The 26,677-nt window shown below is 52.4% G+C and overlaps 1 protein-coding gene across 10 annotated transcripts in view; it reads right to left on the bottom strand.

Annotated features, from left to right (window-relative positions):
• Positions 1 to 11,156: 11,156 nt before the first annotated feature.
• SFMBT2 (Scm like with four mbt domains 2) overlaps positions 11,157 to 26,677 on the bottom strand; it is a 233,291-nt gene continuing 217,770 nt past the window's right edge. For all 10 annotated transcript variants that reach the window (XM_046012380.1, XM_046012377.1, XM_046012379.1 and 7 more), the window contains 5 exons: positions 26,194 to 26,369; positions 23,629 to 23,795; positions 23,070 to 23,333; positions 22,215 to 22,343; positions 11,157 to 16,012 (listed from right to left, as the gene is read on the bottom strand). In XM_046012380.1, the coding sequence (XP_045868336.1) occupies positions 15,872 to 16,012; positions 22,215 to 22,343; positions 23,070 to 23,333; positions 23,629 to 23,795; positions 26,194 to 26,369 (877 nt within the window). In that variant the 3' untranslated portion in view covers positions 11,157 to 15,871. The remainder of the gene's footprint in view (positions 16,013 to 22,214; positions 22,344 to 23,069; positions 23,334 to 23,628; positions 23,796 to 26,193; positions 26,370 to 26,677) is intronic.

Genomic DNA, 26,677 nt, shown 5'->3' with positions numbered 1-26,677 from the left:
ACTAACATGTTCATTGATTAATGCGAGGGGCAATGAACTTTAATCACACCAGCAGGTGAGACTACTCCAAGTCTTCACCTAAAGTCGGTTTTTCCCAAGACGTGTTGGCCATGGGGTTCTCCAATTTCTTTCTCTTTGGAGAGTCCACTCTTTGAATTTATTTCTTAAGAACTATTTTATTGTTAATAATAGCAATCTTTTGTCATAAAACTACAAATGCTTTTCTAAAACTTTACTGACTGCCAAAAATCACATTTGTAATTTTATTCTTTTTTGGTATTCATGACGATATTCTCCCATTTTTGTGACTTTAATTACTTTAACGTTCCAATTTTTAATTCTTCTTGGATTTACTTTGGCTTTATATCTATAGGGATAAGCAACAGTGTTTTAAGTATGAAAATGGATGTAATATTCCAGTAAATAAAAACATAGGCATTTAGATAACGTTTTATTAGTTTCAAACATCTGTACATATGATCTCTTAATCCTCACAATGGTTCAGGATTTAGTTCTGTATCCTTATTTGTAGAAGAAAAAATTAGACTCATAGTGGAAAAAAAAGATTAACCTCCCCTTCCAGTGATGAGGGAGGAACAGGATATTGACTCAGCCTCCCACCATCAACAATTAGAAGATAACACAAAGGAAACAATTATTTTTGGAAGTAGGAATCACAGAAAACAAAGCCATCCCTGCGATCACATGCACTTTCCACTGGAAGCACCTTCCAGACTGACTACCAGTGACCAGGCATCCCGGTCTGCCCTCGTTTTAGCACCTGAAAGCCTGTGCCCCTGGATACTCCCTCTTCCAGGCAAACTGGGATGGTTGTTCCCTCCCCCAAAGAAGAGACTCAAACTCAAACAATGACCTACGTGGAGAGTCCAAGGGCCAGAGGCCAGGGAGACCTAGAAGGCTCAGATTTATGGAGCAGCATAACGAGAGCAGGGATCCAAGCAGAGAAGCTTTCAGAAATTTGCAGAGAATCCTCTGGAATCTCTGACTGGTTCCAGTCTCTGCTTGTGTGTGGATCTGTTCAAGCTTCTAGAAACCAGAGTGGAGAGACAGCTTTGCAAACACGCAGTGGAGAACTCAGAACAGGCCACACCTTGGAAGTAAGGTGATGTTGTCACAGAGTCCTAACTCACCCTAGAAGAGCTCACGAACCAGCCTCAAAAGGACAAAGAAGTGGGTCCTGGGCCTGAGGAAAGCACCTGGGAGTGTAAGATCCTTGCTCTACCTTCCAAAAGTCGGTGTCACTTCTAATCCATAACCTGTCTGGCCTCCACAGGCATCCTTCTGCAAGTTCCCCACATCCTCGTTCTTCTCTGCACCTTGGTGAGATTCTTGATTCTCTCGGGGGAATGAATGCAGACACCCATCCCATCCAAATGCCTATAAACCTCCCCAGCAGCTTTTCGCTACTCCATTCTCCCTGGTGGGGTAACTCCCACCCCTTCCTGATCAACATAGACTGATTTTATGGTAGCGATTCTCTCGCTCAACCTTGTCATTGTCCCCTGAATTATGCATCCATAAAAATATTTGGTTGAATTTTCATAATTGTGACTGTTTTTGAATATTTGTAGAAGCAAAATCATCAAGTATCTGTTTGCTTGAGTGCAGCTTCTTTCCCTAGATACTGTTTTTAAATATTCATTCATGCTTTTGTAGACAGCCATAAACGATCCACTTTTATTGTTCTGTGGTCAACTGATTTATCCATTTTACTAATGACGGGCATCTGGGCTATTGAGGGCTATTACAAGCAATGCTTCTAAGAACATTTGTTATATACTGATGTCCCTAACAATGCGTTTCTGAGGGCCTATTTCTTTTTTTTTTCTTTTTTAAAATTAATTAATTAATTATTTCAGTGTAACAGTATTCATCTGAGGGCCCATTTCTAATGGTGGGTTATCCCATTTACTCTTCATGACAACACAATGATCTAGATGCTGTTATCCCAAGTTTGCAGATAGCATAAACATGGGCACACAAATGTTACGTTATCCAAATTGCAGAACAGAGATTCACATCTAGACAGCGTGACTCCCAAGACCCTTCACCACTGTTCTCTAGCACACCCCCGCCATGTTCACCTCCCACTAGACAGTCTCAGAAGAGTGTGTGTCTTGTAGACATCTTGTTACTCATGGTGCTGCCAACTGCTTGGCACATAGTACAATACATATGATAATTGAATGAGTGAATGCTGTTCTATACACTTTATAAGAAAATGTAGTAATAAAGATTTCCCTTGTCCTTTGGCCTTAAAAAATGCATATTTTCTCCTCCTTTGGAATAGAAACAACTCAGAACTACATTATTTGCTATTTTAAAACTTAGAGCCATAACAATGCCACGTTTTTACAGCTTATTACCAGACGCTGTTGTCCAGGCTGCCAGGCTAACATTTCAAAACATAAGAAAAACATTCCGGAGATAAGAGAATAAACAACATATGCAATTACACCACCCAGGGGACGCTGGAGCCTTTGAATTTCTATCAGAATTCTCCGCGGATCTGACCCGAAGCAAGTATCTCTAAAGCTCGTATGTACTCTGATTACCACTAATTGATCGTGTATCCCTTGAACAGGAGACCCAAGTATTATGCTATTCTATATCTCGCAGGACACCCGATACATAGTAGATGGTCAATTAATAAGTGATTCCCATCTCTAGCTTATAGCCATGTGCCTACACTGTCCCCTTTGAAGAAGCTGGCCCATAATATAATTTAATTTTGAAGTGCAGCTTAGAGTATGTTCCAAGTGAGTTCCCAAAGATTTTTGGAGGATCTGAATCCAAATCTGTCCTCCAGAAGTGAATGGTCTCATCTTTGAGCCTCAGTCTTCTTGTCTATAAAACGGCATCTAATAATGCTTGAGTATTCACTTATGCCACAGGCATAAGGGAATTAATGTAGCTCCTGGAACACTCTAGCACACCAGAGCTGTGACTCCTCATAGCATCCCTGTTCCCGTCTTTAAGGGTGAAGCAACGGAAAAGTATATGGGTTAATTTCCCTGACTCGGGTCATCCAAGTGGAGCAGACCAAGTCTGGACAGCCAGCCTCTTCTTTCTCCTGGATTGGACTGGCCCCCACTGAGCCAGGACCCCTGCTCCCAAGGCATAAACATGCACATAGACATCCTTGCACACCAAAATGATGCAGGAAAGACTCTCTTTTGAATTTCAACAGCTATGAGTAAGCCTTCAGTTGGGCAAGGATGAATTCTGATGTGTTTTCATTACTGTCCAAAGAGATCAAAATTTCAGGGCCTTGGAAAAAGTGATCACCAGTCTCCTATACCAACGCCTCGCGTTTATTATCTAATGTAGCTCCCAGGGGGTTGTGTGTGGGTTAAGGGCTTTGCAGGCTTGGGCAAGGCAGAGATCTTACTCTGGTGCCCGGCCACCCGGCTGGGGCCATTTTCTTTAGCCACTGTCATCCTTAAAGTGTTAGAATTTCTTGCCAGCATCAGACAATCTGGAGATGTGACATTGGTATCTGATTTCTAGCTGCCTGTGGCAAATGAGAAGACAAGGCCACAGGACAGAGAGACAGGCCTCTTTGTGGACAGGTGTGTCTCTACAGCTTCCCGCAGTGCCCACCAGCACCCTGCACCCATTTCTGATTCCTGGCTGAGCCCTGGAGGATCTGAGCTTCCCATCACACTTTAAGGTCAGTAACCGGGGCTGGGACATTGTCCAGGGATTGGAAAAGCAATGTAAACATCACCTCTATTCTAAGTTTCAGCCTGAACTCTCTGTACACACATCCGCTCTGTCCTCCTCGACAAGGATTTCTGTAAAAGCTCTGCCTGCTTCCTATGTGGCTTCTGGCCTTTTATGAACAGCCTGCATAGGGCTCTTCTGTTCCCCAATGCACTTGGCACTGTGTACCTGCTTTATCGGTCTGAAGCACTTTTGTTTTACAAGGTAATGTCCTCTTAGGTTTCTTATCAGAATGATTAGCTTCACACATGCCTAAGCATCTCATCCAATGTCTCCGTTGGAGTTCATTCATAGGGATTAATGGGACAGTATCTATCAGCTCAATTTCATATTAAGGCTGCCCTATTTCAGGTGGGTAGGTGGATAAGGGGCACATAGCAAAATGTCTGCATTTCAACAGCATCAGCTGTTAATCGTTCACGCCAATGTAAGGGGAGGGGATGGGGAATGGACCACTTTGCTCCAATTGTAGTAGGTAAGCATTATCGGTATGGGGCGTAGAACAACACAGACCGTTCTCGCCTTTCCAACTCTGACATCACGCCTCTCAGCTACAGGGGTTATGACAAGTCAGATGGGATAATATGCAAAGCAGGTTTTTCAAACCATTTGTAGAAAACTGAGGTTTGGCTAAGACTTAAACTATGCAGAAGAGACCTTTAGAAATGTCAACTAGCTGAGCGCTTTGGGAGTTGTTAACTTCTGCGAGCCCCATGTCCGTATGAATTTTCATATGGGCGAAAATCTCATTTCCAAATAGCCCATATAATGCAAAATTCAGTTTCATCCTCAGATCAGATCATGCTCTCATATAACCTACTGCTTGGAAGATTTTGTTGTTGTTGTTGCTTTAATAATAAAGAGACTTGTAGTCAAGATGGCTTTTATAGAGAAGGACACCATGACCTTACTGAGAGACTTAAAAAAGACATGAGTACATAAACAGTTGCACTGCCTTCTGGACAGAAAGATTCAACAGGAGAAAAGACGTCCATGCTCTCTGAATGTTCCCATATGTTTAATATAATTCCACTCCATATCCCAACAGAGTATTCTACGGAATTCAACAAGTCGAGTCTGAGATTCATGACCAAGAACAAGACTTAGAATGGCCAAGACAGCTTTCAATAAGAAGAGTAAGATGGGGAGGTTTCCCTTTCTGAGTCTCGAGGCTTAGTATTAAGCCACAGTATTTAGTGCCGTTATGACACAGGGACAGACAAACAGACCGATGAAACAGAACGCTGGGGGCAGACACAGACCACAAATACACGTACACTGAATACATGATGCAGGCAGAACCATGAGTCCATGGAAGGAGGAGGAATTCCCTGGCAGTTAGAGCAGAGAAACCTACCTGTCTCCCTCCCTCCGTGAGCAGACGGTTCACACACTCCTCAGACCCGCAACGACGACAAACACTGCCAAGTCCCAGTGAGGGTGGGAACATGACGCTCACACGGCAGGACTGCGAGCTGGGGTCAACCCTTTGCATAATACGGGGAATACCAACCTCCCTCCCAAGTATTCTGGAGGGGTTGGAAAAAGCAAAACTTACTAATTTATAAAAGAAAATAAAAGAGACCCTCTGAATGTCGTCGGGAGTAGAAAAACATTTCTCAAACAAGGGGATAAAAGCAAGAATCGTAAAGGAAAAGAGTGGTGTGCTGAAGTACACTGAAACGAGTAACTACCAAGGCAGAGTACAGCTGACCGGGCCAAAACCGAGAGGAGAAGTGGGTTCACAATGCCGGGGATTAAGGTCAAGAAGTTATTTCAGAAAAGGCTCATCAATCAGAGAGGAAGAAGTGGGGCAGGGAGGGAGGAAGAGAATGTGCACAGACTGTGAGTGGGCGATTCACAAGAGGGAAAAAACACAAATGGCCAGCGAGCATACGCAAAGACACTAACTTTGCCAGTAATTACAGAAATATACACTGAAACGATCTAGAGTTACCACTTCTCCACTTAGCAGATCAGCAATAATGGAGAACTCTGCCGGGGCGGGCAGGGGCATGCAGCGGTGACACACAGCCCCCGCACTCCCGGCCGGGGTGCCACTCGGACGCCCCTCGTGGGACACCACGACAATATCCAGCAAGATGGAAGGAGGCGTGGCCCACGACCAGCATTCCACCTGCAGAGCCAGCGCCTGGGGACTGCCGCACGTGTGCACGATCAGAACTGTACAAAAACGTCCGTGGCAGCATTCTTCGACAGAAAAACAATGCAAAGGTCGAAGAATCGAACGGAGAAGGAAATCATGCGTTCAGTGGAATTTATGCAGCAGTGAAAATAAACGAATTAGAAAAACACTAACGCGTAAATCTCACAGGTGTAATATTGAGCAAAAAGAGTAAACCGCATTATGACACAAGGAGCATAACCCGAAAATATCGAAACCCACAAAACAGAGGCGTGCGTTATCATGCTTATGTACAAATGAAGTGTTAGTATAGAAATCCCGCGCACCACTGGAGAATGCCGAAGCGGAACTGTGGTTACCTCTGGGATAGGAGGGAGGGAAACAGACATGGGATGGAGATAAAAGGGGTTTCGACTCTACCTGCAAGATTCTATAGGACACATAAATCTGAGGCAAATACGGCAAACCAGTAATACTTCTTCAAACTGGGTGGGTGGGACACAAACCCTTGTTACGCTGAATTCCTTAAAAATTTATTGAAACATTAAAAAATACAGATAGCTAAAAATGTTACCTCCACCCCAGAGAACATGATTACAAAACAAATTGGTGAACAGTTTTTAAATGGTATAAACTTGATTTCAACATCATGTTATAAACAAACACAGAAGTATGAAAGACTGGTAATTGGACAGGATGCGAGAACGGGAGATGGAACACCGGCCCTTTACTTGCCACATTTTCCATAATGCACATCCATTACTTTAATAACCAGAAAGAACACTTTTTTTTTTAAAAGATTTTATTTATTTATTTGACAGACAGAGATCACAACTAGGCAGAGAGAGAGAGGGAGAGGAGGAAGCAGACTCCCTGCTGAGCAGAGATCCCGATGCGGGACTCGATCCCAGGACCCTGAGATCATGACCTGAGCCGAAGGCAGAGGCTTTAACCCACTGAGCCACCCAGGCGCCCCCAGAAAGAACACTTTGAACATGAACTTCCAACCCATGTCTTCAAGTAATTCAGAAAGGCTTCACGTCATGGCGAGCAAGACTCATTTACAGGAGGCTCGTAAGTTTCTCGGGCTCCAGAGGACACCTGGATCGCACCAGGACATTTGACCATCACTATTTGTACAGGGCATCTGTGAGGATAATGACAGCTGCCTCCTGTCTCAGGCTTGGTCCCCGGGAAGCAGACCCTGGAGATGAGCCTAGAAGCTGCAGCTTTACTGGTGGGATCCCAGCTGGGGGAAGGAGGGCGTGGAAGGGGTAATGCAAGAAAGCCAAGGAACAGTGCATTAGAGGAAACACATGTGGTCATTGGGACATGTGGGATGTCTGTGGACAGACATATGGACCACCACAGGGAGACAGGCAATCTGGGGTTGGACAGCAGAGGAATTTACCTGCTGTCTTTCACTGATCGAAGTCTGCCCACAGGACATGAACTGCCAGCATTTTCCAGGCCCAGGTTCCAGGTTCTGGTTCTGCCACCAGGGGAAGCCACATCAACAATGCCCAGTGCCTCACCTGGGTACAGAGACTGAAGGAGTAGAAACTTCGACAGGTATGTCGCCCCAGGATCTGGGGGCCCAAGGGCATGTGGCTGCCCACATGGTGGTTTGGGAGAGCATGTGGTTCCAGTCCTCCAGGGCCAGAGGAGTGGGCAAGATGGCAGGCGGTTGGGGACGGAGCACCAGGTGCAGCTGCTGGACTGTCCAGGAAGGAGGTGCCGGCCCAGGAGAGGGGAAGCCAAGCACAGAGCACGTCTGGGGAGATGTGTTCCTGGACCCACCACCCAACAGTCCATCTGCTGGGCCACTCCTCTGCCCTCTCCAGTGAGAGCCAGCCCTCACATGCATGGAATAAAGTGCCCCAGGATGGAAAGTGCAGTTCCGATGTCCCTGTAAACCCTGTTCTGAATAAGCAGAAGCATCGGCTGAGCCCCATCTCTACCCAACCTGTTTCTAGGCTTCTGACTTCTTCCTCATGCAATGAAGAGGATGTTCTAGAATTTCCCTTGTGCTCAGCATAGGAAAACCTCTGGGAACCCTACCTGGGAATATCAGACTGGCTCCAAGTTGTCCTTCACAAGATTAAATCCCAAGTCCCAGGCGAATGCCCCACACTCAGGCTCATACCCAGCGCTGGTCTAATGTCCTCACCTTCTCCCACACCAGCTCCCAGGCTCCTGCCGGCAAACTGGCCACATCCTGAAATTTCTGCCATGTGTGGACTGTCCTTCCAGGATCAGGGCTGGTAATTCCCAGCGTGGGCCGTCCTAAGACCCATCTGGCTACCGTGGAGGCAACGATGGGCAGGGAAATCGCAAGACATCTTGAGAATGCTGGCATTTTGTGTTCCGGAGTTTTGCACTCCCTCCCCTGGCGAGGGGAAGGTTGGCCAGCTGGGAGGGCTCAGGGCAATGGAGGGTTCGAGGTTCTGGACTTATGTACTCCCTGACCCCCTCGCACATTTCAGGAGGCTCATTCTGTCACTGTCAGGAAAAGTCACCATTGGACATCACAGAAGGAAGCCCATCGAGGCCTCACACCTCCTGTCCTCTGCATCTCTGCCGTCCTCATCGGATCCTGGGCCTGAGTTTTTGGCGGGTCTTCCTTGTGGCTGGGTTAAGATGGCAGTCCTCTGAAGGCTTCCTTCCATGCACCCACGCTGGTCATTTGCTTTCCTAAGCCTGCCTGCCATTTCCCCTAAGCGCAGCCGCTCTGTAGAGTGTCTACTGATACCCCTGCCCCTGCTCCCCTGCCCGAGGTAGAAGCCTTGCCCACCTGCCCTTCATCCTCATCAGCACGGGCAGGAGCTCTAGAGAGGCTGAGCGCACCGTGGGGCTTGGTCACCCCGCTCCTAAAAACCGAGAGGGTCCCAATGGCTTTCAGTTGGGTGGCAATCAGATGCCCAAATCCCATCTGGTGCATCTGTTTTCTAGAAAGCTTCTGGCACCAACTGGCTAATTCAGGGTTCCAAAGTAACACAGTTTGAGGCAAAGCTTACAGGCTAGTATTTGACTGTGGGATACAATTACAAGGCAACAGGAACAAGGGCAAGTGGAAAAGAAAGCAGGGAAGGAAGGAAACAAGGAAAGCACACTCTACAGGGTCGGCCTCTGCTTACGAAAGCAAAGAGGGTCTCTCTGGACAGGGCACCTGAACTCCCACTGTCCTGCGAGCACTCTCCCTACTCTGGCCCTGACCCAAGCTGGAGCTCTAGGACCGTCACCCCCCAACCCGTGGGCTGCCACTACCCTTCTGGGCAGCCATCATTCCAGGAAGTGGGTCGTGCTCCCACATGGCGTGTGCGTCCCAAGGATCCAGAGGTGGAGGAGCGGGTCCCGGCTCTTCAGGCTGTGACTGGGTTGGGCCTGGGTACCTGAGGCTCCCCCTGACATGGGCACGATGGACGCAATTGTTGTGGTTGCCCAGATATTCCGGCCACGGCCTATATGGTCACAGGCATGGGAGCTGATTTGCCGTGAATCGAGCAGTTGGGTTCACCCACTCTGGGCTAGACTCTTGGCTTCGCGCCACGCAGTATCTTTAGTCCTATCACGGGGGCATGGATGTATCACCACCTACCTTTGACAGGAAAGGACACTGAGGTTGTGTATCACATCCGGGGCATATAGTAGAACAAGTGTTTCAACCCAGGACTGTCTGGAAAGCACGATACTCCTCCAAGCGGGCACCCTCCGTCTCCGCCTGGTTGCTCTCTCTCTCCACAATGCACGCCGAATTGTCACACATCTTCCATCCCCCAAATCTTGAAGCACAAGATGGCAGCGACTACTAGAACACGACCTGTGAGGAGGCTGGATGGGGCAGGCATGGCGGGCGTGCTAATCCAGCACCGATGGGACCGGGAATAGTGCGAGAAGAGCTTTCTTCTTCCTGAGTCCGCCACACGGGGATTCAGCACGGCACAGGACCTCCTCCCGTCCAGGCGGACGTCACAAAGCCTCCTGACAGTGACTCCCTGGAAAACCATCGTGGCCTGGCGATTGCTCAGATGTGGTGTTCTCACCTCACTGATGAATCGTCCTGTCTTCCCATGGGAGCCACCCAAGGTCATGTCTGGGTAAACAGCATTATTTTTACGTGGTCTCTGAACCTCCAGGAAGCGTGGTGCTGCCCCGCGGCCGTGATGGAAAAGCGGAGCGGCACCAGAACAACGGGCAAGGAGCTTCTGTGAACTGAAGTCGAGAAGAGCCTCCTTAGACAGCGGAAGCGTTAAAACTCGGCTCTTGGTGGCAAGATGGAAAGAGATGGAGGCTTTTTTTTTTTTTTTTTAATCTGTTTGGGGTTTTTCTTTTTTTACTTTAATTCATCCAATTCAGAGGCCGGGGAAAGTGTTCAGCTCCCACTTTACCTTATTATACACTCAGTCTACATTTCTTCGTCATCCAGGATCTTCAAGCACAAAGAGAAATACAACAGTCCTACTTGCTCAGCCCTACAACCTGGGACTTCTTCGTCTCTAGTGTACTTGAGAAAATGAATGATACGCTTCCCGCTTCCGTCTGCCGTTGTAGGCTTTGGTTTTGGCGGTGATGAGCTGCCGATGGAAAAACTTTCATAATTCGAAACAGAACATGACGGAAGCGTCTACATAGCGAGCCTGCTTGTGTGCAGGGGCAAGAGCAAGATGCTGAGAAAGAAGCTGGAAGACCAGGTGAGCGGGGCTGGAAGAAAGGCACGTTCCTCCACCACCTGCCCCCAGTGCTCGTCACCTTGGCCTTGGCTCAGCCCCTCAGTAATGCCAAGTGTGGAGCGACGGGGGCGGGGGAAGGAACGCGTCCCACCGGGGACAGAGACCGCACGGCAGGGCCTGGGGTGAAGGCACCCCTTGCTCCTCTGCGATGCCCGACACCCACTGGGGTCATTCAAAGGACAAGCATCCACGGAAACGTGGCCGAGTCCTGCTTGTAGAGCCGTCCTCCTCCTGACGCAGCGGGCGGCCACAGAAGAGCCCAGCCACAGCCCGGGAAAGCCGAGAGGCGACTGAGTAGGAGACGCCAGAATGTCAACAAAAAGATTTAATGCAAGTGCCTTGAATAAAAAGTTCCAAAGCTACCAGGTAACTCTGAGAGATCGCACGGGACTTTCAGAGCCACGGTCACTAAAACCCTACAAACGCACGCTTTAGTGCGTAGCGGGGAGAGACAGACAACACACAACACAACCCAGCAGATAACATTCAGTGCCCTTACACAGAGAGACACACACAGCACCGCAGAACTTATTTTTACTTTATTAACAATGTGGCTTACAATTTTTTCAAGTAAAAAGGGGTTCTTTTCATTTAGAATAAAAATTAAAATATAACTCTGATTTAGATTTTCATTTATTTACATGAGAACATATATACAGAATACAATCTTCCAGCAAACCAACAACATGCCCTTTGTCCTGCAAATTCCAAAAGTAAAAACACGAATTTTTCCTTTTACGCACCGAAACGTACACAATATATGAATCAGATTTCAATACGAACTACTCAAACTGGAATGCAAAACCGTAATGGGGCTTCTGACATTCACGACTTGGGATAGTTTATGCCTCTGGATATCATGCTAGCTCCCACTGTGAACAACAAATGAGATGGTTTCTTTCTTCTATCATTTAAAAGAACAATTATCTCCAATTTCCCATGGTCAGCTGATTTTCAGCCCACACTGCTCCCAGACGTTACCTTTTCTTCGGGGTATCCATCAGGCCCACGCGGACCCCGCTCTGGCTTGGTTGCCTAAGAAGACCGACATGCTCTCTGGTACAGAATCCCCAGCATTTAAATCCAACAAGGAAGCTGGACAGACACCGCCGAGGAAACTGCTGGGGTTAGCTCTTGTCACCTGAACTAGAGCTGCTTTTAACCAAAACCCAAAGCAGCGATTACAATTTTTAGGTAAATTCAGGGGGTCAAAATGAGCACAATTCTTTCATCACATCCATGTTTTGGGGTACTTGTAAACCAACTCTAGTGATAAAAGCTAGGAGAACCAACTGAACTACTCAACCGACTTAAAGGGATGAAAGCAATTTCCAGAAAGCTCTTGAACAGAAAAGAATAGGAAACGGCAGGAGAATCATTACATCATGCCATTGTCGGAGCTGTGGGTAGAGCTTCTCCTTGCTGTTGGTCATTGCACCAACACACACAGCAGTGCGCATGTCTCTTCAGCGACTGCTTCCTTACACGCTACAGACACCTTAATTTACTATCTTTCCCTTCAAAAATAATTGCACACGTGATCACGGCTTTCTAAAGACAGAACAGGGTACTTGGATCCTAGATTCACCACCTTAACCAAAAAGCAACCAGGGCGCTCAAACCACAAAGAAGATTTCAACGCTACTGTTTTTACAGTTCTATATACAAACATAAATGGGTGCTCTACGGAAGAAGTCATGAAAAGCCCTAGTGCCTGCAAGACGAAGGGAGAACGGCTCTTAGAGAGGTGTTTGGTCTGAGATAAAAGGCAAATCTCAGAACTTGCCTGATACTACACTCGGCATTCTGGACGTCAGGACACTGAGACCAAGCTTCAAAGACTGACCCAAACCGACCTTCCGAGATTACAGCAAGGGTCGGGGTTGGGGGAGGGTCACAGGTCTGAGTCACTCCAGTGTACTGAGGAGCCAATCGAAGCAAACACAGGAAATACCCTTCCAGTACGGACAGAACAGGTTGCGCGACCTAACCAGGGTAAGCCCAAACACGGGGTGTGAGCCCCACTTCCATCAAGGAGCCTAATTTTAAAAGCGATGGGATAGTTCTCTGGTCAATGCAACTTGAAGGAAACAGGTTTCCATTTCCCTTTTTTGCTTTTTTTTTCTTATTTTTGGAAAAGCAAAGAAGTTCGTTCGCAATGCCAGCCATACCCTACTCTTTTTAGGTTTTGTTTTCTCGGGTTTTTTGGGTGTATGTTGTTGTGGGCAGAATATTTTCCCAACACAGCACAGACGCAGTCAGCAAGGCGGGGGCTGAACCAGCTCCCATAGTTTCTGGATGGGATTGCGCGAGGACTCTCACCAAGGCTGCATTTCTGCTTCTCGAGTCATCCACGCTGTACAGAATGCGAAGTGTCTGCTGGGCCAGGAGAGAAGGACACGCTTCCTGGCCAGCTCCAGGAGGTAACGGGCAGCTCGGTGTATACGGGACCCAACCACACAGAGGACAGGACTTTGGTCCCAAAGTATTATCATAGACACAGAGCAGAGGCTGGAGTGCCTGGGGACAGAGAAGAGCGGGGAGAGACGCCCCTTGATGGTGTTTCAACCGAGAGAGGGGTCTGTCTCGGGGCCGTGGTGGTGCTGGGTGGGAGAGAAATCATCGTTTCCTGCCTTAAGAGACAAAACAGCAAGACGGCAAAATGTACCTTGGAAATTGGCCCTATTGAGAGGCCAGAAGCTGGTGTCAGGTGACTCCTACAGAGGACGAATACCTCATTACCATTCTGGGGCCCCTTGCTACGAGGTGAAGCGCACCCAGCAGCGGAAACCCCCCGAGAATCCAAGTTCAGGAGGACGTCAGCAACACTCACACCAGAAGCATCTTCTTGGCCCTGAAAGGCTTATTGGCCAGGAGGGGGGGCCAGGAGGGGACACATATGTGACCTCCGTGATGGTCGCCCTGGAGCCGGGCCTTCTGCCTGTGGCCCCGGCCTCGTCTTCCTGACCACGCACCACCAAGTGGACGTGGGGGAAGTGACGGGTCGCCGCTCAGAGAGACACCGAGGACAAGGACGTGTGGGGCACACAGCCCCTCAGGGAGCAGGACGCGTCCCAGCAACAGTGGCTGCACCTTGCCCAGGCTGCCAGGGGGAGGCTTACCAGCTCTCCAGGGGGTGGGGGGGCTCCAGAGACGCCTGCAAGACCTCCCACCTCCCACGCAGCACCTCTCTCCCACGCCGTTCCCTGAAAGGACACGAGGAGGGACACTCCTTCTGGAAGCACGTTACCTTGCAGCCCCCACACCCCCTCACTCCCGTTTCAGATGCCACAGGAATAGCTCAGCTCGAAAAGGCCACCGTGAAGGCTTGTGAGTGAGTCAGTGCAGGGAAAATGCCGACGATCTGGAAATGGGTCCTCTTTCTGATGCACTCCACAGGGCGGGGCGCGGAAGGCCGGAAGTATACGGCTGAGAAGGCAGGAGTGGGAACCCAGGAGGAGGCGGCGGGAGACAGAAGCCTGGCTGCAAGCCAACTGCGAGTCCCCGCGGACACTTCTGCCCTCGCCACGCTGCCACCGCCACAGGGCAGGACGCCGGTCCTCCCAGCACACGTCTCCAGGCACACCCACTTGCCAGACGTTTAAAACCTGGTGGTGGCAATCCGCTGGGGTGGAGAGGAGAAAGTCACCTGCACGACAGGGTTCCCGTCTGCAGCTGTAACAGGGACAGACTATGGGTACAGGTTAGCGTCAGTCGTCAGACTCTGCCACATCTGACGGATGACTACGCCTCACAACGCACGCGGAGACAGGACAGCTCGTCAGCCCACCCAGCACGTCCCGCCAGGCAGGAGACCCTAATCAAGGACAGAAGAGCAAGGTCACTCCAGAGCAAGAGCAGAAGGCCGTGCTCCCCTTTCGGGTCCACACCCTGACTCTGAAGCTCTGGGGTCCCAGCGCGCGTCCTCCCGACGGAGGGCCGTCCACTTGGGAGGGAGTGAGCACACTGGGTCCCTCGCAAGCAGACAGAGATCAAGGGCTTCGTACAAAAATAATAATAACAATAAAAATAAACAAACAGCTCAGCCAGTTCTTAGAGTCACAGATCTCTCCACAAGTGACTTCACTGATTCGATGAAGTCCCCGAGAAGTGTCACGGGCACCCTCCAGGCCACCGTGGGCTGCTGGGAACAGCAATCACGCCACTGACGTGATTCTCTTCCACCTGCTGTGTCTCGTGGGGGTGGATCAGACTCTTCCCTTAGCAGGAGCAGAGGCAGACAAGGGAGTCCAGAGAGACACGGTCACCCGAGGTCACAGGTGGCCGTCAGCAGTACCAGCAGAAGAGAAGGGCTGAGGCAGGTCGCTGAGCCAGGATGCTGCCCAGGCTCCCGTCGGGAACACGTGCCTCCTCCTGGTGGACGGCCCAGGGCTGGGAGCCGAGCCAGTCTCACTGAGACACTCACTGCAGGACCCCTCTAAGGGGACACAGCTGGTTTACTGAGTTTCCTGAAGCCTCTTCCCACTCCTCTCTGAAATGAAGCTTCTCCTTCAATACACAGCTCAGCATTTCCCAGCAGACTGAAGACCCACTCCCTGATCTGGTCACAATGAAATGAGAAAGTCAGAAATAAGTGAGGTTCTAGAAAAGACTGCAGACGGACCTCTCCACAGGCTCTAGACATCTGTCGCTTGGCAAGAACAGTCTCACTGCAACGACATACCGCCTGTCTTCAAGCCTCCTAAGAGGCAGCTGGGACAGGTGGCGCGGGTTTAGCCCATCCTTTTACGACCACGTCCCGAAACCAGTGTGTCTGAGAATGAAGCTGCCACCAAGATCAAGCTGGCATCCGTGCAGCCACAGCCACACGGGCATTGTCACGAGCGAGCAGGGCAAAGCCACCGGCTCGTGTCCTCTCTGGGCACGTGCAAGAAAGACATCACCTGTGCCTTCGTTTTCAAAGCCAAGTGGGCCGTGGTTGAAGAGGGCCCTTCGCAGGAGCTGCCTGGCTTGCGGAGGGAGATAGCCAAGACGCGGACGCCCGGAGCAGCTCTTCCTTTTCCCGCAGTGCTCAACACCCCAGGGGCCCCCGCCGCGGTGGCGGGTGTGCTTGAAAAACGTGGTGCCGGCACACAGGCTGGAGGGGAAGGAGGTCCTCCGTGTTGCTTTCTGGCGCTACTTAGTGCGTGAACCAACTCCCGTCGCCCAAAAAACAAAGCGCTCGTCCCCAAACCTTCCCAAGACGCTGCACCACCACAGCGCCGGCTCCCCTCCCGAGAGGGCGGCGTCAGTTGGCGTACTGGGCGTAGAAGGCCACCTTAACCCGCTCGATCTGATGGCACAGCTTGATGGCGGGCCCCAGCTTCAGCTCCATGCACTCCTGCACCGTGGGCAGCGTCAGCAAGAGCAGCGCCTGCCCGTCGATGTCCTGCCGGGAAACAGAGCCACGTTAGAGCCCACATTCCGGACACCAGGGGAAGGCAGCTGTCACGGCGGGTTCATCCCGGGGGCCAGGGGCATGCGGGGCTAGCAGACAGACCGGCCTGACCTGAGGACTCCCTCCTCTTTCTGGTTAATAAAACCAATGTGCTCGGAAAATCCCAGCTACCCCGAAACTCACACACCCAGGCCGGTGGGGACGAAGGGGCGGAGCAGGGGCACTGCCTCAGGGCTTCCTCTTCCCCAGGCCGCTGGCCCCTCCCCGGGAGAGCCCCCTCGCCCCAGGCCCGCCCGGGCCGCCTTGTGTTCTGCTGCGACTCCATGTGAGCGCCAGGGGAGAGCGCTCTGCTGAAAGCAGCAGCTCTGGGTTCCTTGCCAAGGTCTGACATTTCACCATCGAAATGGCTGAGAAGATGCTAGAGAGACAGATGTAGTACTACGCAGAGCAGTGTGCCGCTGAGGACAACACACAAAGGCACGCATCTCCCCGTGCACGCATGCACCACCCAGAATGAGCTGTGCGTCCCCGTGTTGTCCTCGTTAGCCCTCTGCAGCCACGCACCGGGCCCAGCAAGGACGGAGTCGTTAGACACTGGCCAGCTGCATTCCCTATGGGAGGCAGGGACAAAGGCCCTCCCCAAAGCTCTAAGATCACCCCACTGGACACCTCTGCCTCTTCACTGGCTTGCTTCCTATAACAAATGGGGCTCATTTATGTAGATACCGTTTGACTGGGTGACTAAGTTTAAGTGCAATCCCTTCCTCCTATCCACCGAGGCCGTCTTCACATGGCAGAAGCAGCAAGAGAAGGTAACAGTAAAGACCAGCGGCAGAAGGAGAGCACAAACCACACCCCGCAAACAAGAATTTCTGTCCGTGGTGGAGCGGTGAGCGCAGGGCGCCGTAAGCCACGGAGACACCCGGTCCTCCAACCGCACACGAGCACCTCCGACCTCACTCATCATGACTTACACATAGGAAGCTTATTTTCTTCAAATAATGGCTTATTTAACAGTCTTAGAAATACTCAAACCAAACACAACCCAAAATGGGAATAAATGTTAGCCTGGGGAGGAGTAATGGTAGGAATATAATGTCGTGTACCCTTAGTTTCAAAAGTCACCTGACATGCTCATAATCCCTAGTAAGAAGAGCAGCAGTAAAAATGCAGCATTAACCTTAAAGTACCAAAACAAGGCAACTTACAACTGTCTGAATTACGTGAGCACGGCCGTGGCCCGTCCAGGACACATCTCACCCAGGACTCAAACTGGACCTCCTCAAACTCAAAGTAAACCAAATGGTCTTGAACACACGCCCAAAGTGGGACAGAAACTAACAAAACTATCAATGAATTTTTTTTAAATATTTTATTTATTTATTTATTTGACAGACAGAGATCACAAGTAGGCAGAGAGGCAGGCAGAGAGAGAGAGGAGGAAACAGGCTCCCCGCTGAGCAGAGGGCCTGATGTGGGGCTCAATCCCAGGACCCTGGGTTCATGACCTGAGCCAAAGGCAGAGGCTTTAACCCACTGAGCCACCCAGGCGCCCCTATCAATGAATTTTTGATGCTGTCCCTGTTTTTACTTCTCGGTCGTGCTTTTACACGTCACTCCACTGGCTCCTCACGCGCCACCTCTCGGCCGGCTGTAGGAAAGGGCAGACTGGGAGTGCTGAGGGACAGTGATCTGCTCAAGGTCACGGGCCCACAACGGTAGCCCCGACCTGGGACCTGGGAGCCGAATGCACCTTCAGAGTCAAATCCACCTACGTTATGCCACACTGTGACAGAGGGCACAGGCCTAGGGACACAGTCTCGTGAGTACCACGAGCCTCAGAAAAATACAGCGTAAGCAGGAAACAGGATGACATTATGAAACCACGTGCACGCGGCTTCACCATCGTGTTCAATGAAGAACAGAACAGAGGCTTATTTTAGCATATAAGATGCTTTTTTTTAGATGGAAATTAATGCCAGAGGTTTCCGGAAGTGCCTCGGCCGGCTGTCCCCGGCTCCCGAAGATCCCCCACTCCTCTGCGCAGACCTCGCATGGGAAGAAGGACGGGCCTGTAAGGCCAACTCTACTCAGCTCGGCTGTCCTCAAATTCGCACTCCCGTCTGGTGGAGACGGTGAAAATGGCCCCTCGCCGGGTCTGTTCCCAAACCTCGCAGGGCTTCTGCCAACAGAGCACGGAAGCCGTGGGACAGGCCCTGGGAGAGAATGCAGAGCTGGAAGCGCCCCAGACTCTTTCCCGGGCAGCCCAACTGTCCCTCCTGGGGGACGCCACAGAGCCTCACACATGCCACCAGGACACGCCAGTTCCCAGACACAGACTTCAACAAACCACTCCTTGACCACCACCCACATGCCCGGTGGATGAACGCGCTTGATCCTGGGCCCCTGTAATGAACGGCCAGAGTGACTGCTGCTTGTCCAAGTCTGCTTGTCCTTGTCTGTTTATAAGCCTGCTGCCCCTACGCGCCTGGAAGCATCTAGACCTGGGGCATGTTAGGGCCATTTCCAGCCCTGGCAGGCAGCCCCCCAGGCCCTGAGCAGTGGAAGAAAAGCTGCACAGAGAGCTCAGGGCCGATGAAACCAGACAAGAATGATGGTCAGAATCTCTCAACGGCCTCTAGACCTCTATGTGATCACAGCCCCTTCTCACTCCGCCGACACACATTCACTCACTCATTTCGCAAATGGGCAAAGCCAATGGGAGAGTGTTTCCCAGAACCTCCCTCCCTCTGCCGGGGCAGCGTAAGACATTGTAAGAAGGTAAGAAGATAAAGACATCTGGGTGTTTAAGCTATGGCTAAGGGGCGGAAAGTCCATGGTCTGTGGCGCGACCTTCAAGTGTGGGCAAGCTGGAAGGGATGGACGTGTCCACATCCTTGAACTGGTCCTACACGGTCATGTGGGGACCGCATGGAGAGCCCTGGGGTGAGCTGGGGAGAAACGCCCGGCCGGATCTGCACAGACTGCCGTGTGCAGGGAGACGGAGACCACGGGCGGGCTGAGGCACCGCCATCTCCCTGATCACAGACACCGAGCACCCTGTTTGGGACCTGGGAAGAGCCAATCAACCACGGGGCCTGTGGGTTCTGTGCGATCTGTCTGCAACTGAGCTGCCGGGGGCCTCTGGCCTCCTCATTTCCCATCCTCCCCAATGACGTGAAACAGAACTCTGCACTGTTCTCGTTTGGAGAAGAATAAAACTGTGCCCCTGATTTCTCAACACCAAAGTGTCCCCTGTCAGGGGCTGGGCTGAGTGATCTGAGCATCAGGCTGTCCCAGAGGTAAGGGCAGCGGTGGCAGCTGGGTGGGGTCAATGTCACCGGTGACCGACACGTCTGTCCCCTGACTCTCCTTCCCATGCGGGCTGCGTGTGGCCACCACCCACTGCACGGCCCCGCGGCTCGGGGGAGAGCAGGTGCACAGAAGCAACACCGGGCCCCACACTAACAGCACCGCACGGCAAGGAGCGAGGGCCACCCTCTGTTTAATAAGAGTCTCGTGTTTTTCTTCGTTAAGAGACGTGTGGAGTTCTACTGTATCATGTGCACATTCACAGCACGAAATTACAGAGTAGAGACATTTTAAGCTGCTGCCATAACATGTCAGAATTAAAGGCACGCCCTCCCGTAAAGTGGGGACAGCCCTGAGTTGACACCTTCATGAGGAGTAAGTGCACTTTGCTGTTGCGGGTCCATGCCCTGGTGTTTCTCCCACGCTGGGGAACGGAGCCACTGTCTGCCCGGGGTCATCGGAAACCTCACACGGTGGCTGGACAGACCCACTGGAGGCCTCCCGAAGCAGGACCACAGGGCACTTGGGCTCAAAGACGACTGAACAAATTTGCAAAAATTAGTAATGACGGGCCCAACTGAACAGTAAAGGGCTCACGTCCCACGCGCTTTTCACAGCACGGTGGGCAGCAGCTTTTTACCAGAGCCAAGGGAAGGCCTACCATGAGGCTGGAAATGAACCGGAACATAGCTGTGATCAATTAGTCTACGCCTTCTTCTGTCTCTAAGAGAAGTAAGGAGGTACATAGTAGGACCGAGTTTTTAACTAGTGTGAGAGGAGGTGAGAGACAGGGCCCTGCCCGCCGCCTGATTCTGGGAGTGGGAAGGCGGCAGGCATGCTTCACGTCCTGGACTCTTGGCTTGGGAAGGCTCAGAACTTTCTGGCACACCCTAAGAAGCTGGGCTTAGAAGTGCAAGTAAGGACGACTCGGCACTCGTAGAACTTTAGCCTTTCTCCCAAGTCAGCCTCGTTTTCACGTTCTTGCCTCGTGTCACCAGCCAGTGAAAGCAGCTGCACACGAGTCTGTTCCCCTCTCGCCGTCCCACTAAACCGCAGTCGGGGCGAGAGAGCGCCGCACCCTGTTCGGCCACAGCCTGGCTGAAAACCATCTCCAGCCAAAAGTGTGCCCTGGAGTCGAAAAGTGAAATAAGGCAAAAACACAGCTTGAGACTCATCTAGAACACGACCCTCCACATCGTAAGGCCCAGAGCAGACGCTCTGTCACTGTGCGCGGGACGAACACACGCGCAAACAGCCCCACGTGTTGTGCTCTGGGTCACCCGCACTCAGTGTCCTCACTGGGCCAGCACTCATACATGGCCGCCTGGGAAAATGTTACATTAGCCAATGCTTTTAGCAGGATTCAATCTACCACCTTATTTTTGTTTCCGAGATAGGAGATGGCCCAAACCACACAAGCCTTCGTAGTCCTTAACAATTCTCTCCCTGTCCGCGTGTTTTAAATGAAGGGTCAGGCTCATTACTAGGTTATGGCTAATGCAGCTTTTTCCTACTTGTGTTTCTGTGTCTCTCAGAGGAAGTGCTGGTCACGGCAAAGCCCCACGGCCGCCACTCACGCCTTCGCGTGCACGCAGTCCGTGTCTGCGGGCGGCTCCGGGGCTGACCACATGGGACCTCTGCATGCTAAGAGCCCCCCTCCTCTGGGACGAGCTGGGAACTGCATCAATTTGCTTTGCACAAAGTGGCCTGGAAGGGGATCTCGGGGGCTCGCTGGGCGCAGAGGCATCAGAAGGTTCTTTTTCCTCCTTGACTGGGTGCCTGAGTTCCCCTCTTCCCAGAATATCAGTTTGTCTAACCTAAAAAAGGCCGCAGACACGCCTTGGATGGATGACATGGTGAGCGACACCGTCCTCACATCCGAGCGCCTGAGAGACACACAGACTCCGTGAGACGCTGTGAGAAATAACAACCTTCACGCGAACACGGGAGAGCGGGTCACGGGCTTCCACTGGAGCTTCCATGGGAGGCCTGGGTCCAGACGGGCCATTTGTTTCCGGGTTAATTTAAGGGTCAACATTAAAAAATTCCTCCATTTTTACAGCTCAAAGCATGTCTTACACTTTAGCTAATTCTCCCCGTCTCGTCGGCAGAATCAAAATTCCTCTAAAGTATAGAATATCTTGATCATTTTTTGTGGACCCATCGCTAGCAGGAACCTAACGTCCCACAGGTTTTTAACATTGTTACAAAGGAAAGGGCTAAAGAGTGAGGCAAAAGCAGCGAGGAGAGCGGCATCGAGAGAAACATGGCAGATGGCGGGCTTCTGCCTCTGGAAGATGAGGACACGTCCCTTCCTTATGTCTCCCGCTGAACAGAACGAGAAGCTCTGGACGGTATGAATCCAACAACGTAAAGTGGGGAGCAGAGACGGCAGACCAGCAGGACCTGGGGGTGCCACAGGGCACGGTGCTGAGCACCCGGGTGTCTGTGTCCCTCTGCGTCCAAGACTCCCTGCTACGGAGCATGGCCCCCAGCGCTGCCCCAGGCCTGGGTGAAAAGGAGCCCCAGGGAAGCCTGGTCTTTCTAGCTGAAGGACTGGGAAAAGGGTGGCCCAGAGAGACAGAAACCTTTCAAACATGGCTTTCCTGCAGGATGGAGAACCGCCCTGACCCTGATGGTGACGAAGCCCCAGCTCCTAGCCCCCAAGAAGGGAGCCCGAGCCAGGACGTGCGTCTCTGCGGGGCAGCAAAGAGCCCCCCACGGAAGTGTTGGTGGGGATCACGTGTGAGCCAGACTTCCATCCCCCAGCCCCCTGCAGTCACGAGGAAGCACCCGTGCCCTGCCAGAGCCGGGTCCCAGAAAGCAGCCAAAACGGAAGAACAAAGAACCTAAAACAAACGCCGCGGCAGGACGAGCACACCTGTTCCTGAAAGATCTTGGCCAGTGGGGCGCAGTCCGTCAGCTTGATGAACCTCACCACGTCGGTCACCGTCCACTCCAGCGGGTTGCTCTCCAGAACGAGTCTCTCCTCCTCCTCCTGCTTTGTGTCCTGGCAGGAGAAAGGAGGCAGGGGAACACCTGATCACCGCTGGGTCGGCGGGACACTGGGTAAAACCCTGCGAGCCTAAGCCAGACTTTCCTCCTCCCTCTGGCCTCTCCCCGGGCACCGGACAAGCCATAGGGACATTCATAGCAGCTCGTCTGGGTTACGATTTTGCCTCCAATACGCGTGTGCCTTTAGAGGTCAAAAGAAAAGGGCAGCTGCTGGAAACCAAGTTCAGGAAGTCTCGGGCCTGCAAGGGAGGAGCATCTCCGACTGGAGAGAGGAGGGTACAGGGCGTCTGAGAACGTGCAGGAGGCAGCCAGCCCTTCCGCGGTTATGCTGGTGATGATGGCGCCTGTGAGCCCCCAGCTGACTGCAGACGGCCTGGGGGCTTGAGGGAGACCAGATATGCTGACTGTGCCATAGCATCACAGAGGTCTCCCGTGAAGGGAAAGCCTCGTGGCCACAGCACCCTGAGGGCCTAGCTGTCTGTTCCCCTGAAGGGATCCTCAGCAGCTGGAAAACCTTCTGGAGAAACAGGTGCCATGACCTCCCTCGGAACTCCGTCCAGGGTGGACAATCCCCAGCCCTTCTCCCCAGACTCGGGAACCAGGCTGGAGCTGCCGCGACTGCTGGTTTAAACACGGAGCCCCTAGGCAAGGCCTTCCTTCTTCGACACCCCGCGTGCAGCCCCGGCCCCCCAGAGCCCAGCTTGGGGCCCACGGCCCTTACCTCAGCCGGGTCCTGGCCGGTGGCCGCACCCTGCTCTGCCCCCTCGGTACAGGAGGCAGCCTGCACCCTCCGGCCCCTTCGAGGCCTTTCCATGGGTGGCCGGCGCTCGGGCTCCGAGCTGCTCCTCAGGGTGACAGCCCTCCGGGGCCGTGTGGAGGGGACCTCGGCTGAAGAGGTGTCTGTCTGGTCATCGCGGAGCTCAGAGCTGGTCTCCTCGCTGCCAGTGTCCTCGTCCATGGCATCCCCATCCTCTTCCTCGCTCTCCTGGGGAGAAGGGACAGCACTGACTCCAGGGAGGCCTTATCTCGCCGGGCTGGCCCCATGCAAACCCCCAGGGGGGTTGTGGCAAGGCCCATCCAGCCATCCCCACCACGTCCCGGTCGCGGCCCTCTCCTGCCCCACATGGCCAAGCAGGCGGGATCTGCTTTCAGCGGCTGAAGCGCCGCGCTCCTGGTATCCGGAGTCTGCAAGCACTCGGCATCGCACGTGGGCCACAGCCCCAGCCAAGAGCCACTGCGTGTCCCAGGCGCGTGCAGAAGGTGCCCTGAGCAGGACGCACCTCCCCCGAGCCCACGGCCAAGTCCACGGCGGAAGACCTCCGCTTCTTCTGCACAAAGATGGATTTTCGCCGCTTCCTGCGTCTGGCGGGCTTCGGAGGTCCGCTCTCGGTGCTGGCTTCCCCAATCGGAGGCTTCACAATCTTCTTTCTCTTTCCATAGTAATAGGCTGCAAGGAGAGAGGAGATCAAAAACAACTTCTAACGATCGCACACATGCAGGACGTGGACACAGAGAGAGTACAGAGACCAGAGGAAGAGAAGAGAAAAAGAGAGAAAGACCGTTCTTTCATTCAGAACATTTCTCCCATGCCCTCGCGGTTAGAAAGTGTTAGGGGCAGACCTGTGTGTCTTCAAAATTCACACGTTAAAACCCTCACCTGCACGGCACTGAATTTGCAGACGGGGCCTATAAGGGGGTGATGAAGGGTAAGGGGGGTCCAAAGCGTAGGGTGTTCATCCCACAGGACCACTGCGCTTACGGGAAGAGGAACAGAGGGAGGAAGGGGAAGGTGCACCGAGGGGGAAGGCCATGAGGACAGCAGCCAAAAAGAGAGGCCTCAGGAGAAACCAGCCCTGCCAGCACCTCGATACAGGTCTCTAGTCACGTGCACAGCACCCGGGAGAGTCAGTTACCAGCTTCCAGCAACGACCGCTGCATTTTATAAATGAAATGTATACTCAACTAATTGAAACCACTGCTAAGACCCAATTCTCGGTTATGATCCTGATGGAGACCCACTGCCCGAAGTCTCGGCCGTCCCACAACATACCCCTACTATTCCACCTGAAACCACAGGCAGAAAGGCAACGTGTATCTGCGGTTGAAAGGAGCCAAGAAAACACCCAAACACACAGCCCCGAGGCTTCCGTGGAGCTCTATGGCGGAGCATGGCTGCCGGGGTGCCCCTGCCACTGTACCAGCCGGGAACGCCACCGGCCCCAGCGTTCTGTTGCGTCACATGCAGAACGAGACCAGTGCGACCCACGGAGCAGGACGATCACGGCTTCATGGCAGTCCCCACGGACCCGTCACGAATGAATAAGCACCTGTTCACACCCAAGGGCCCCGTGCGGGCAAGACACGTCTGGTCTTCTAGAAGCCGGGGGAGTCAAGATGGTGGAGGAGCGGGGGACCCTGAGCGTGCCTTGTCCTTCCAGCACAGCTGGGGTAAATATTCCATCACCCAGAGCAGCCAAGAAACGGACCCGAGGGCTGAGAAAACACAGCACATGCCTACCAGTGGTTTTCTAGAAGCCGGATGCTGGCAATCGGAGTTTGACCGAATACAACAAAGGGGCAGCACACTTCCAGAGTCCTGGGCTTACACTGGGGTGACGCCTGGCCTTGGTGCTCCCAGTCCTTCCCCAGCGTGGTTCTGTCGTCTGCGTCTCTTCAGTCTGCAGTGGTATTTACGCTGACCCAGGGGGCTCAGGATTTTGATGTTTCATCACATGAGACCCAGAAAAATCTCCAAGTCATTTCGTTTGTATTTAATTCGAGCTGGGGTAACCCGCTTCTTCCTGTCTGTTATTGAACAGCGTACTCCGGGGTGGGGGGTGGTTCTCCTCTGGCCAAACGCAGTGTGAGAGGAAACAAGTTCTCTGGAGAGGACGGTGACGTCCCCGCGTCCTACCAACACACCACACCGCTGGCTCTCTGTGCAGGAGCGCAGGTGCAGGATGACCAGCGGCCCAACCGCACAGACAAGGGTGCTGACCCTATCAGGGATAGGGCGGAAAGGAGTTCTTAGGATATCCATGCATCCAGAGAAAACTACAAGGAGATTCACACTCCAAACGGTGGTTCAGATTCCTGGTTCTGACACACGAACTGATCCGTCTCAGCTGGCTAGGGTTCCCAGCACGTGGACTGCACTCCCATGTCCTGTTCATGCGCCGGTGGCTGGAATGCAGGCAGGGAGAGCAAAGCCCCAGGCCACTGAGCCTACAGACAAAGGCCAGAGCTGAGGAAGGACGGGACCTGGGAGAGGCCACTAAAGAAGGCAGAGGCACCACACTGTGTGGTGGACGGTATGAAAATCCTGCCAGGAAGTGGTCAGAGCAAAGGCGGAGGGAGTGCGGGGCAACCCTGAGTCCCGGACACAGTGCGGGCTCCTTTTGCACCCTCCCAGCAGCCCCATCAAGGCTCTCAGAGGAGGAGGTATAGACGGAGGCAGTGGGGGGTGCAGGTTGTGACAAGGCGCTCACCCCTGTCCCGAGGGCCAAAGGCAGGGTCTGTACTTCCTCAGCCTGAGGACCAAGAAAGTGATGCCCGTTACCAGCTGCAACGGAGAACCAGCTTCATCTCGTTCTCCTCTCAGCCGGGTAAGTTTCCAAACTCAGCCAGTGCCCAAAATTCACATCCCACCCTTGCCATCGCTTCTTTGCCATCCTGTCCCTCCATGGGGCTAGGGACATGTACCGGCCACAGCAAATTTTAAAGAATTCCTTCACAGAAATTCCCATGAAAAATTATTCAAAGGTTTTGTTTTTTGGTTTTTTTTTTAAATCCACCAACTACCTCTAGGCCCCCAGCCCAATCTCCTTTTCATTCTTTGTACTTACTGTACTTGGTTTTAGTGTGAATGGAGCAGTTCTCTGGGCAGTTCTCCGAAACCAGCACGGGACTAAACAGATTTGGGCAGCATTCCAGCTTGGCACAAACCCGCCGGCAGAAATCTGCTACCTGGTCAGACGTCCGCACGATCTTGGCCACAGCACGGTACGTTTTGCCTCTGTACCTAGAAATGAGGAAGAGCGATGACAAGACCACACAGTTACTCAGACCTGCTGGGCACGCGGCGCATTCTGAAAGTAGCCCCTTTACTTTCCAGCCATAAGGTAGGCTGTGTGAGATTCCCCCGTCATTTGCTTTTATCATTCCGTTGGAGCTCGGAGTAGTGTTTTCAGGAAAGCACCACGTGCGCCACGCCCGCGACCAACGACCGCCACGGAGCTCCGCGTGGCGTCGCTCGCTCTGGTGTGTGCGGTTCAACACCTGCTCCAGAACCCTTTGGAAACCCAGATGTTGTCACTTGCTGCTTATCAC

The sequence above is a fragment of the Meles meles genome, chromosome 7 (assembly GCF_922984935.1).
Source record: "Meles meles chromosome 7, mMelMel3.1 paternal haplotype, whole genome shotgun sequence".
Lineage (NCBI taxonomy): Eukaryota > Metazoa > Chordata > Mammalia > Carnivora > Mustelidae > Meles > Meles meles.
This window is presented reverse-complemented; position numbering and strand designations above follow the sequence as displayed.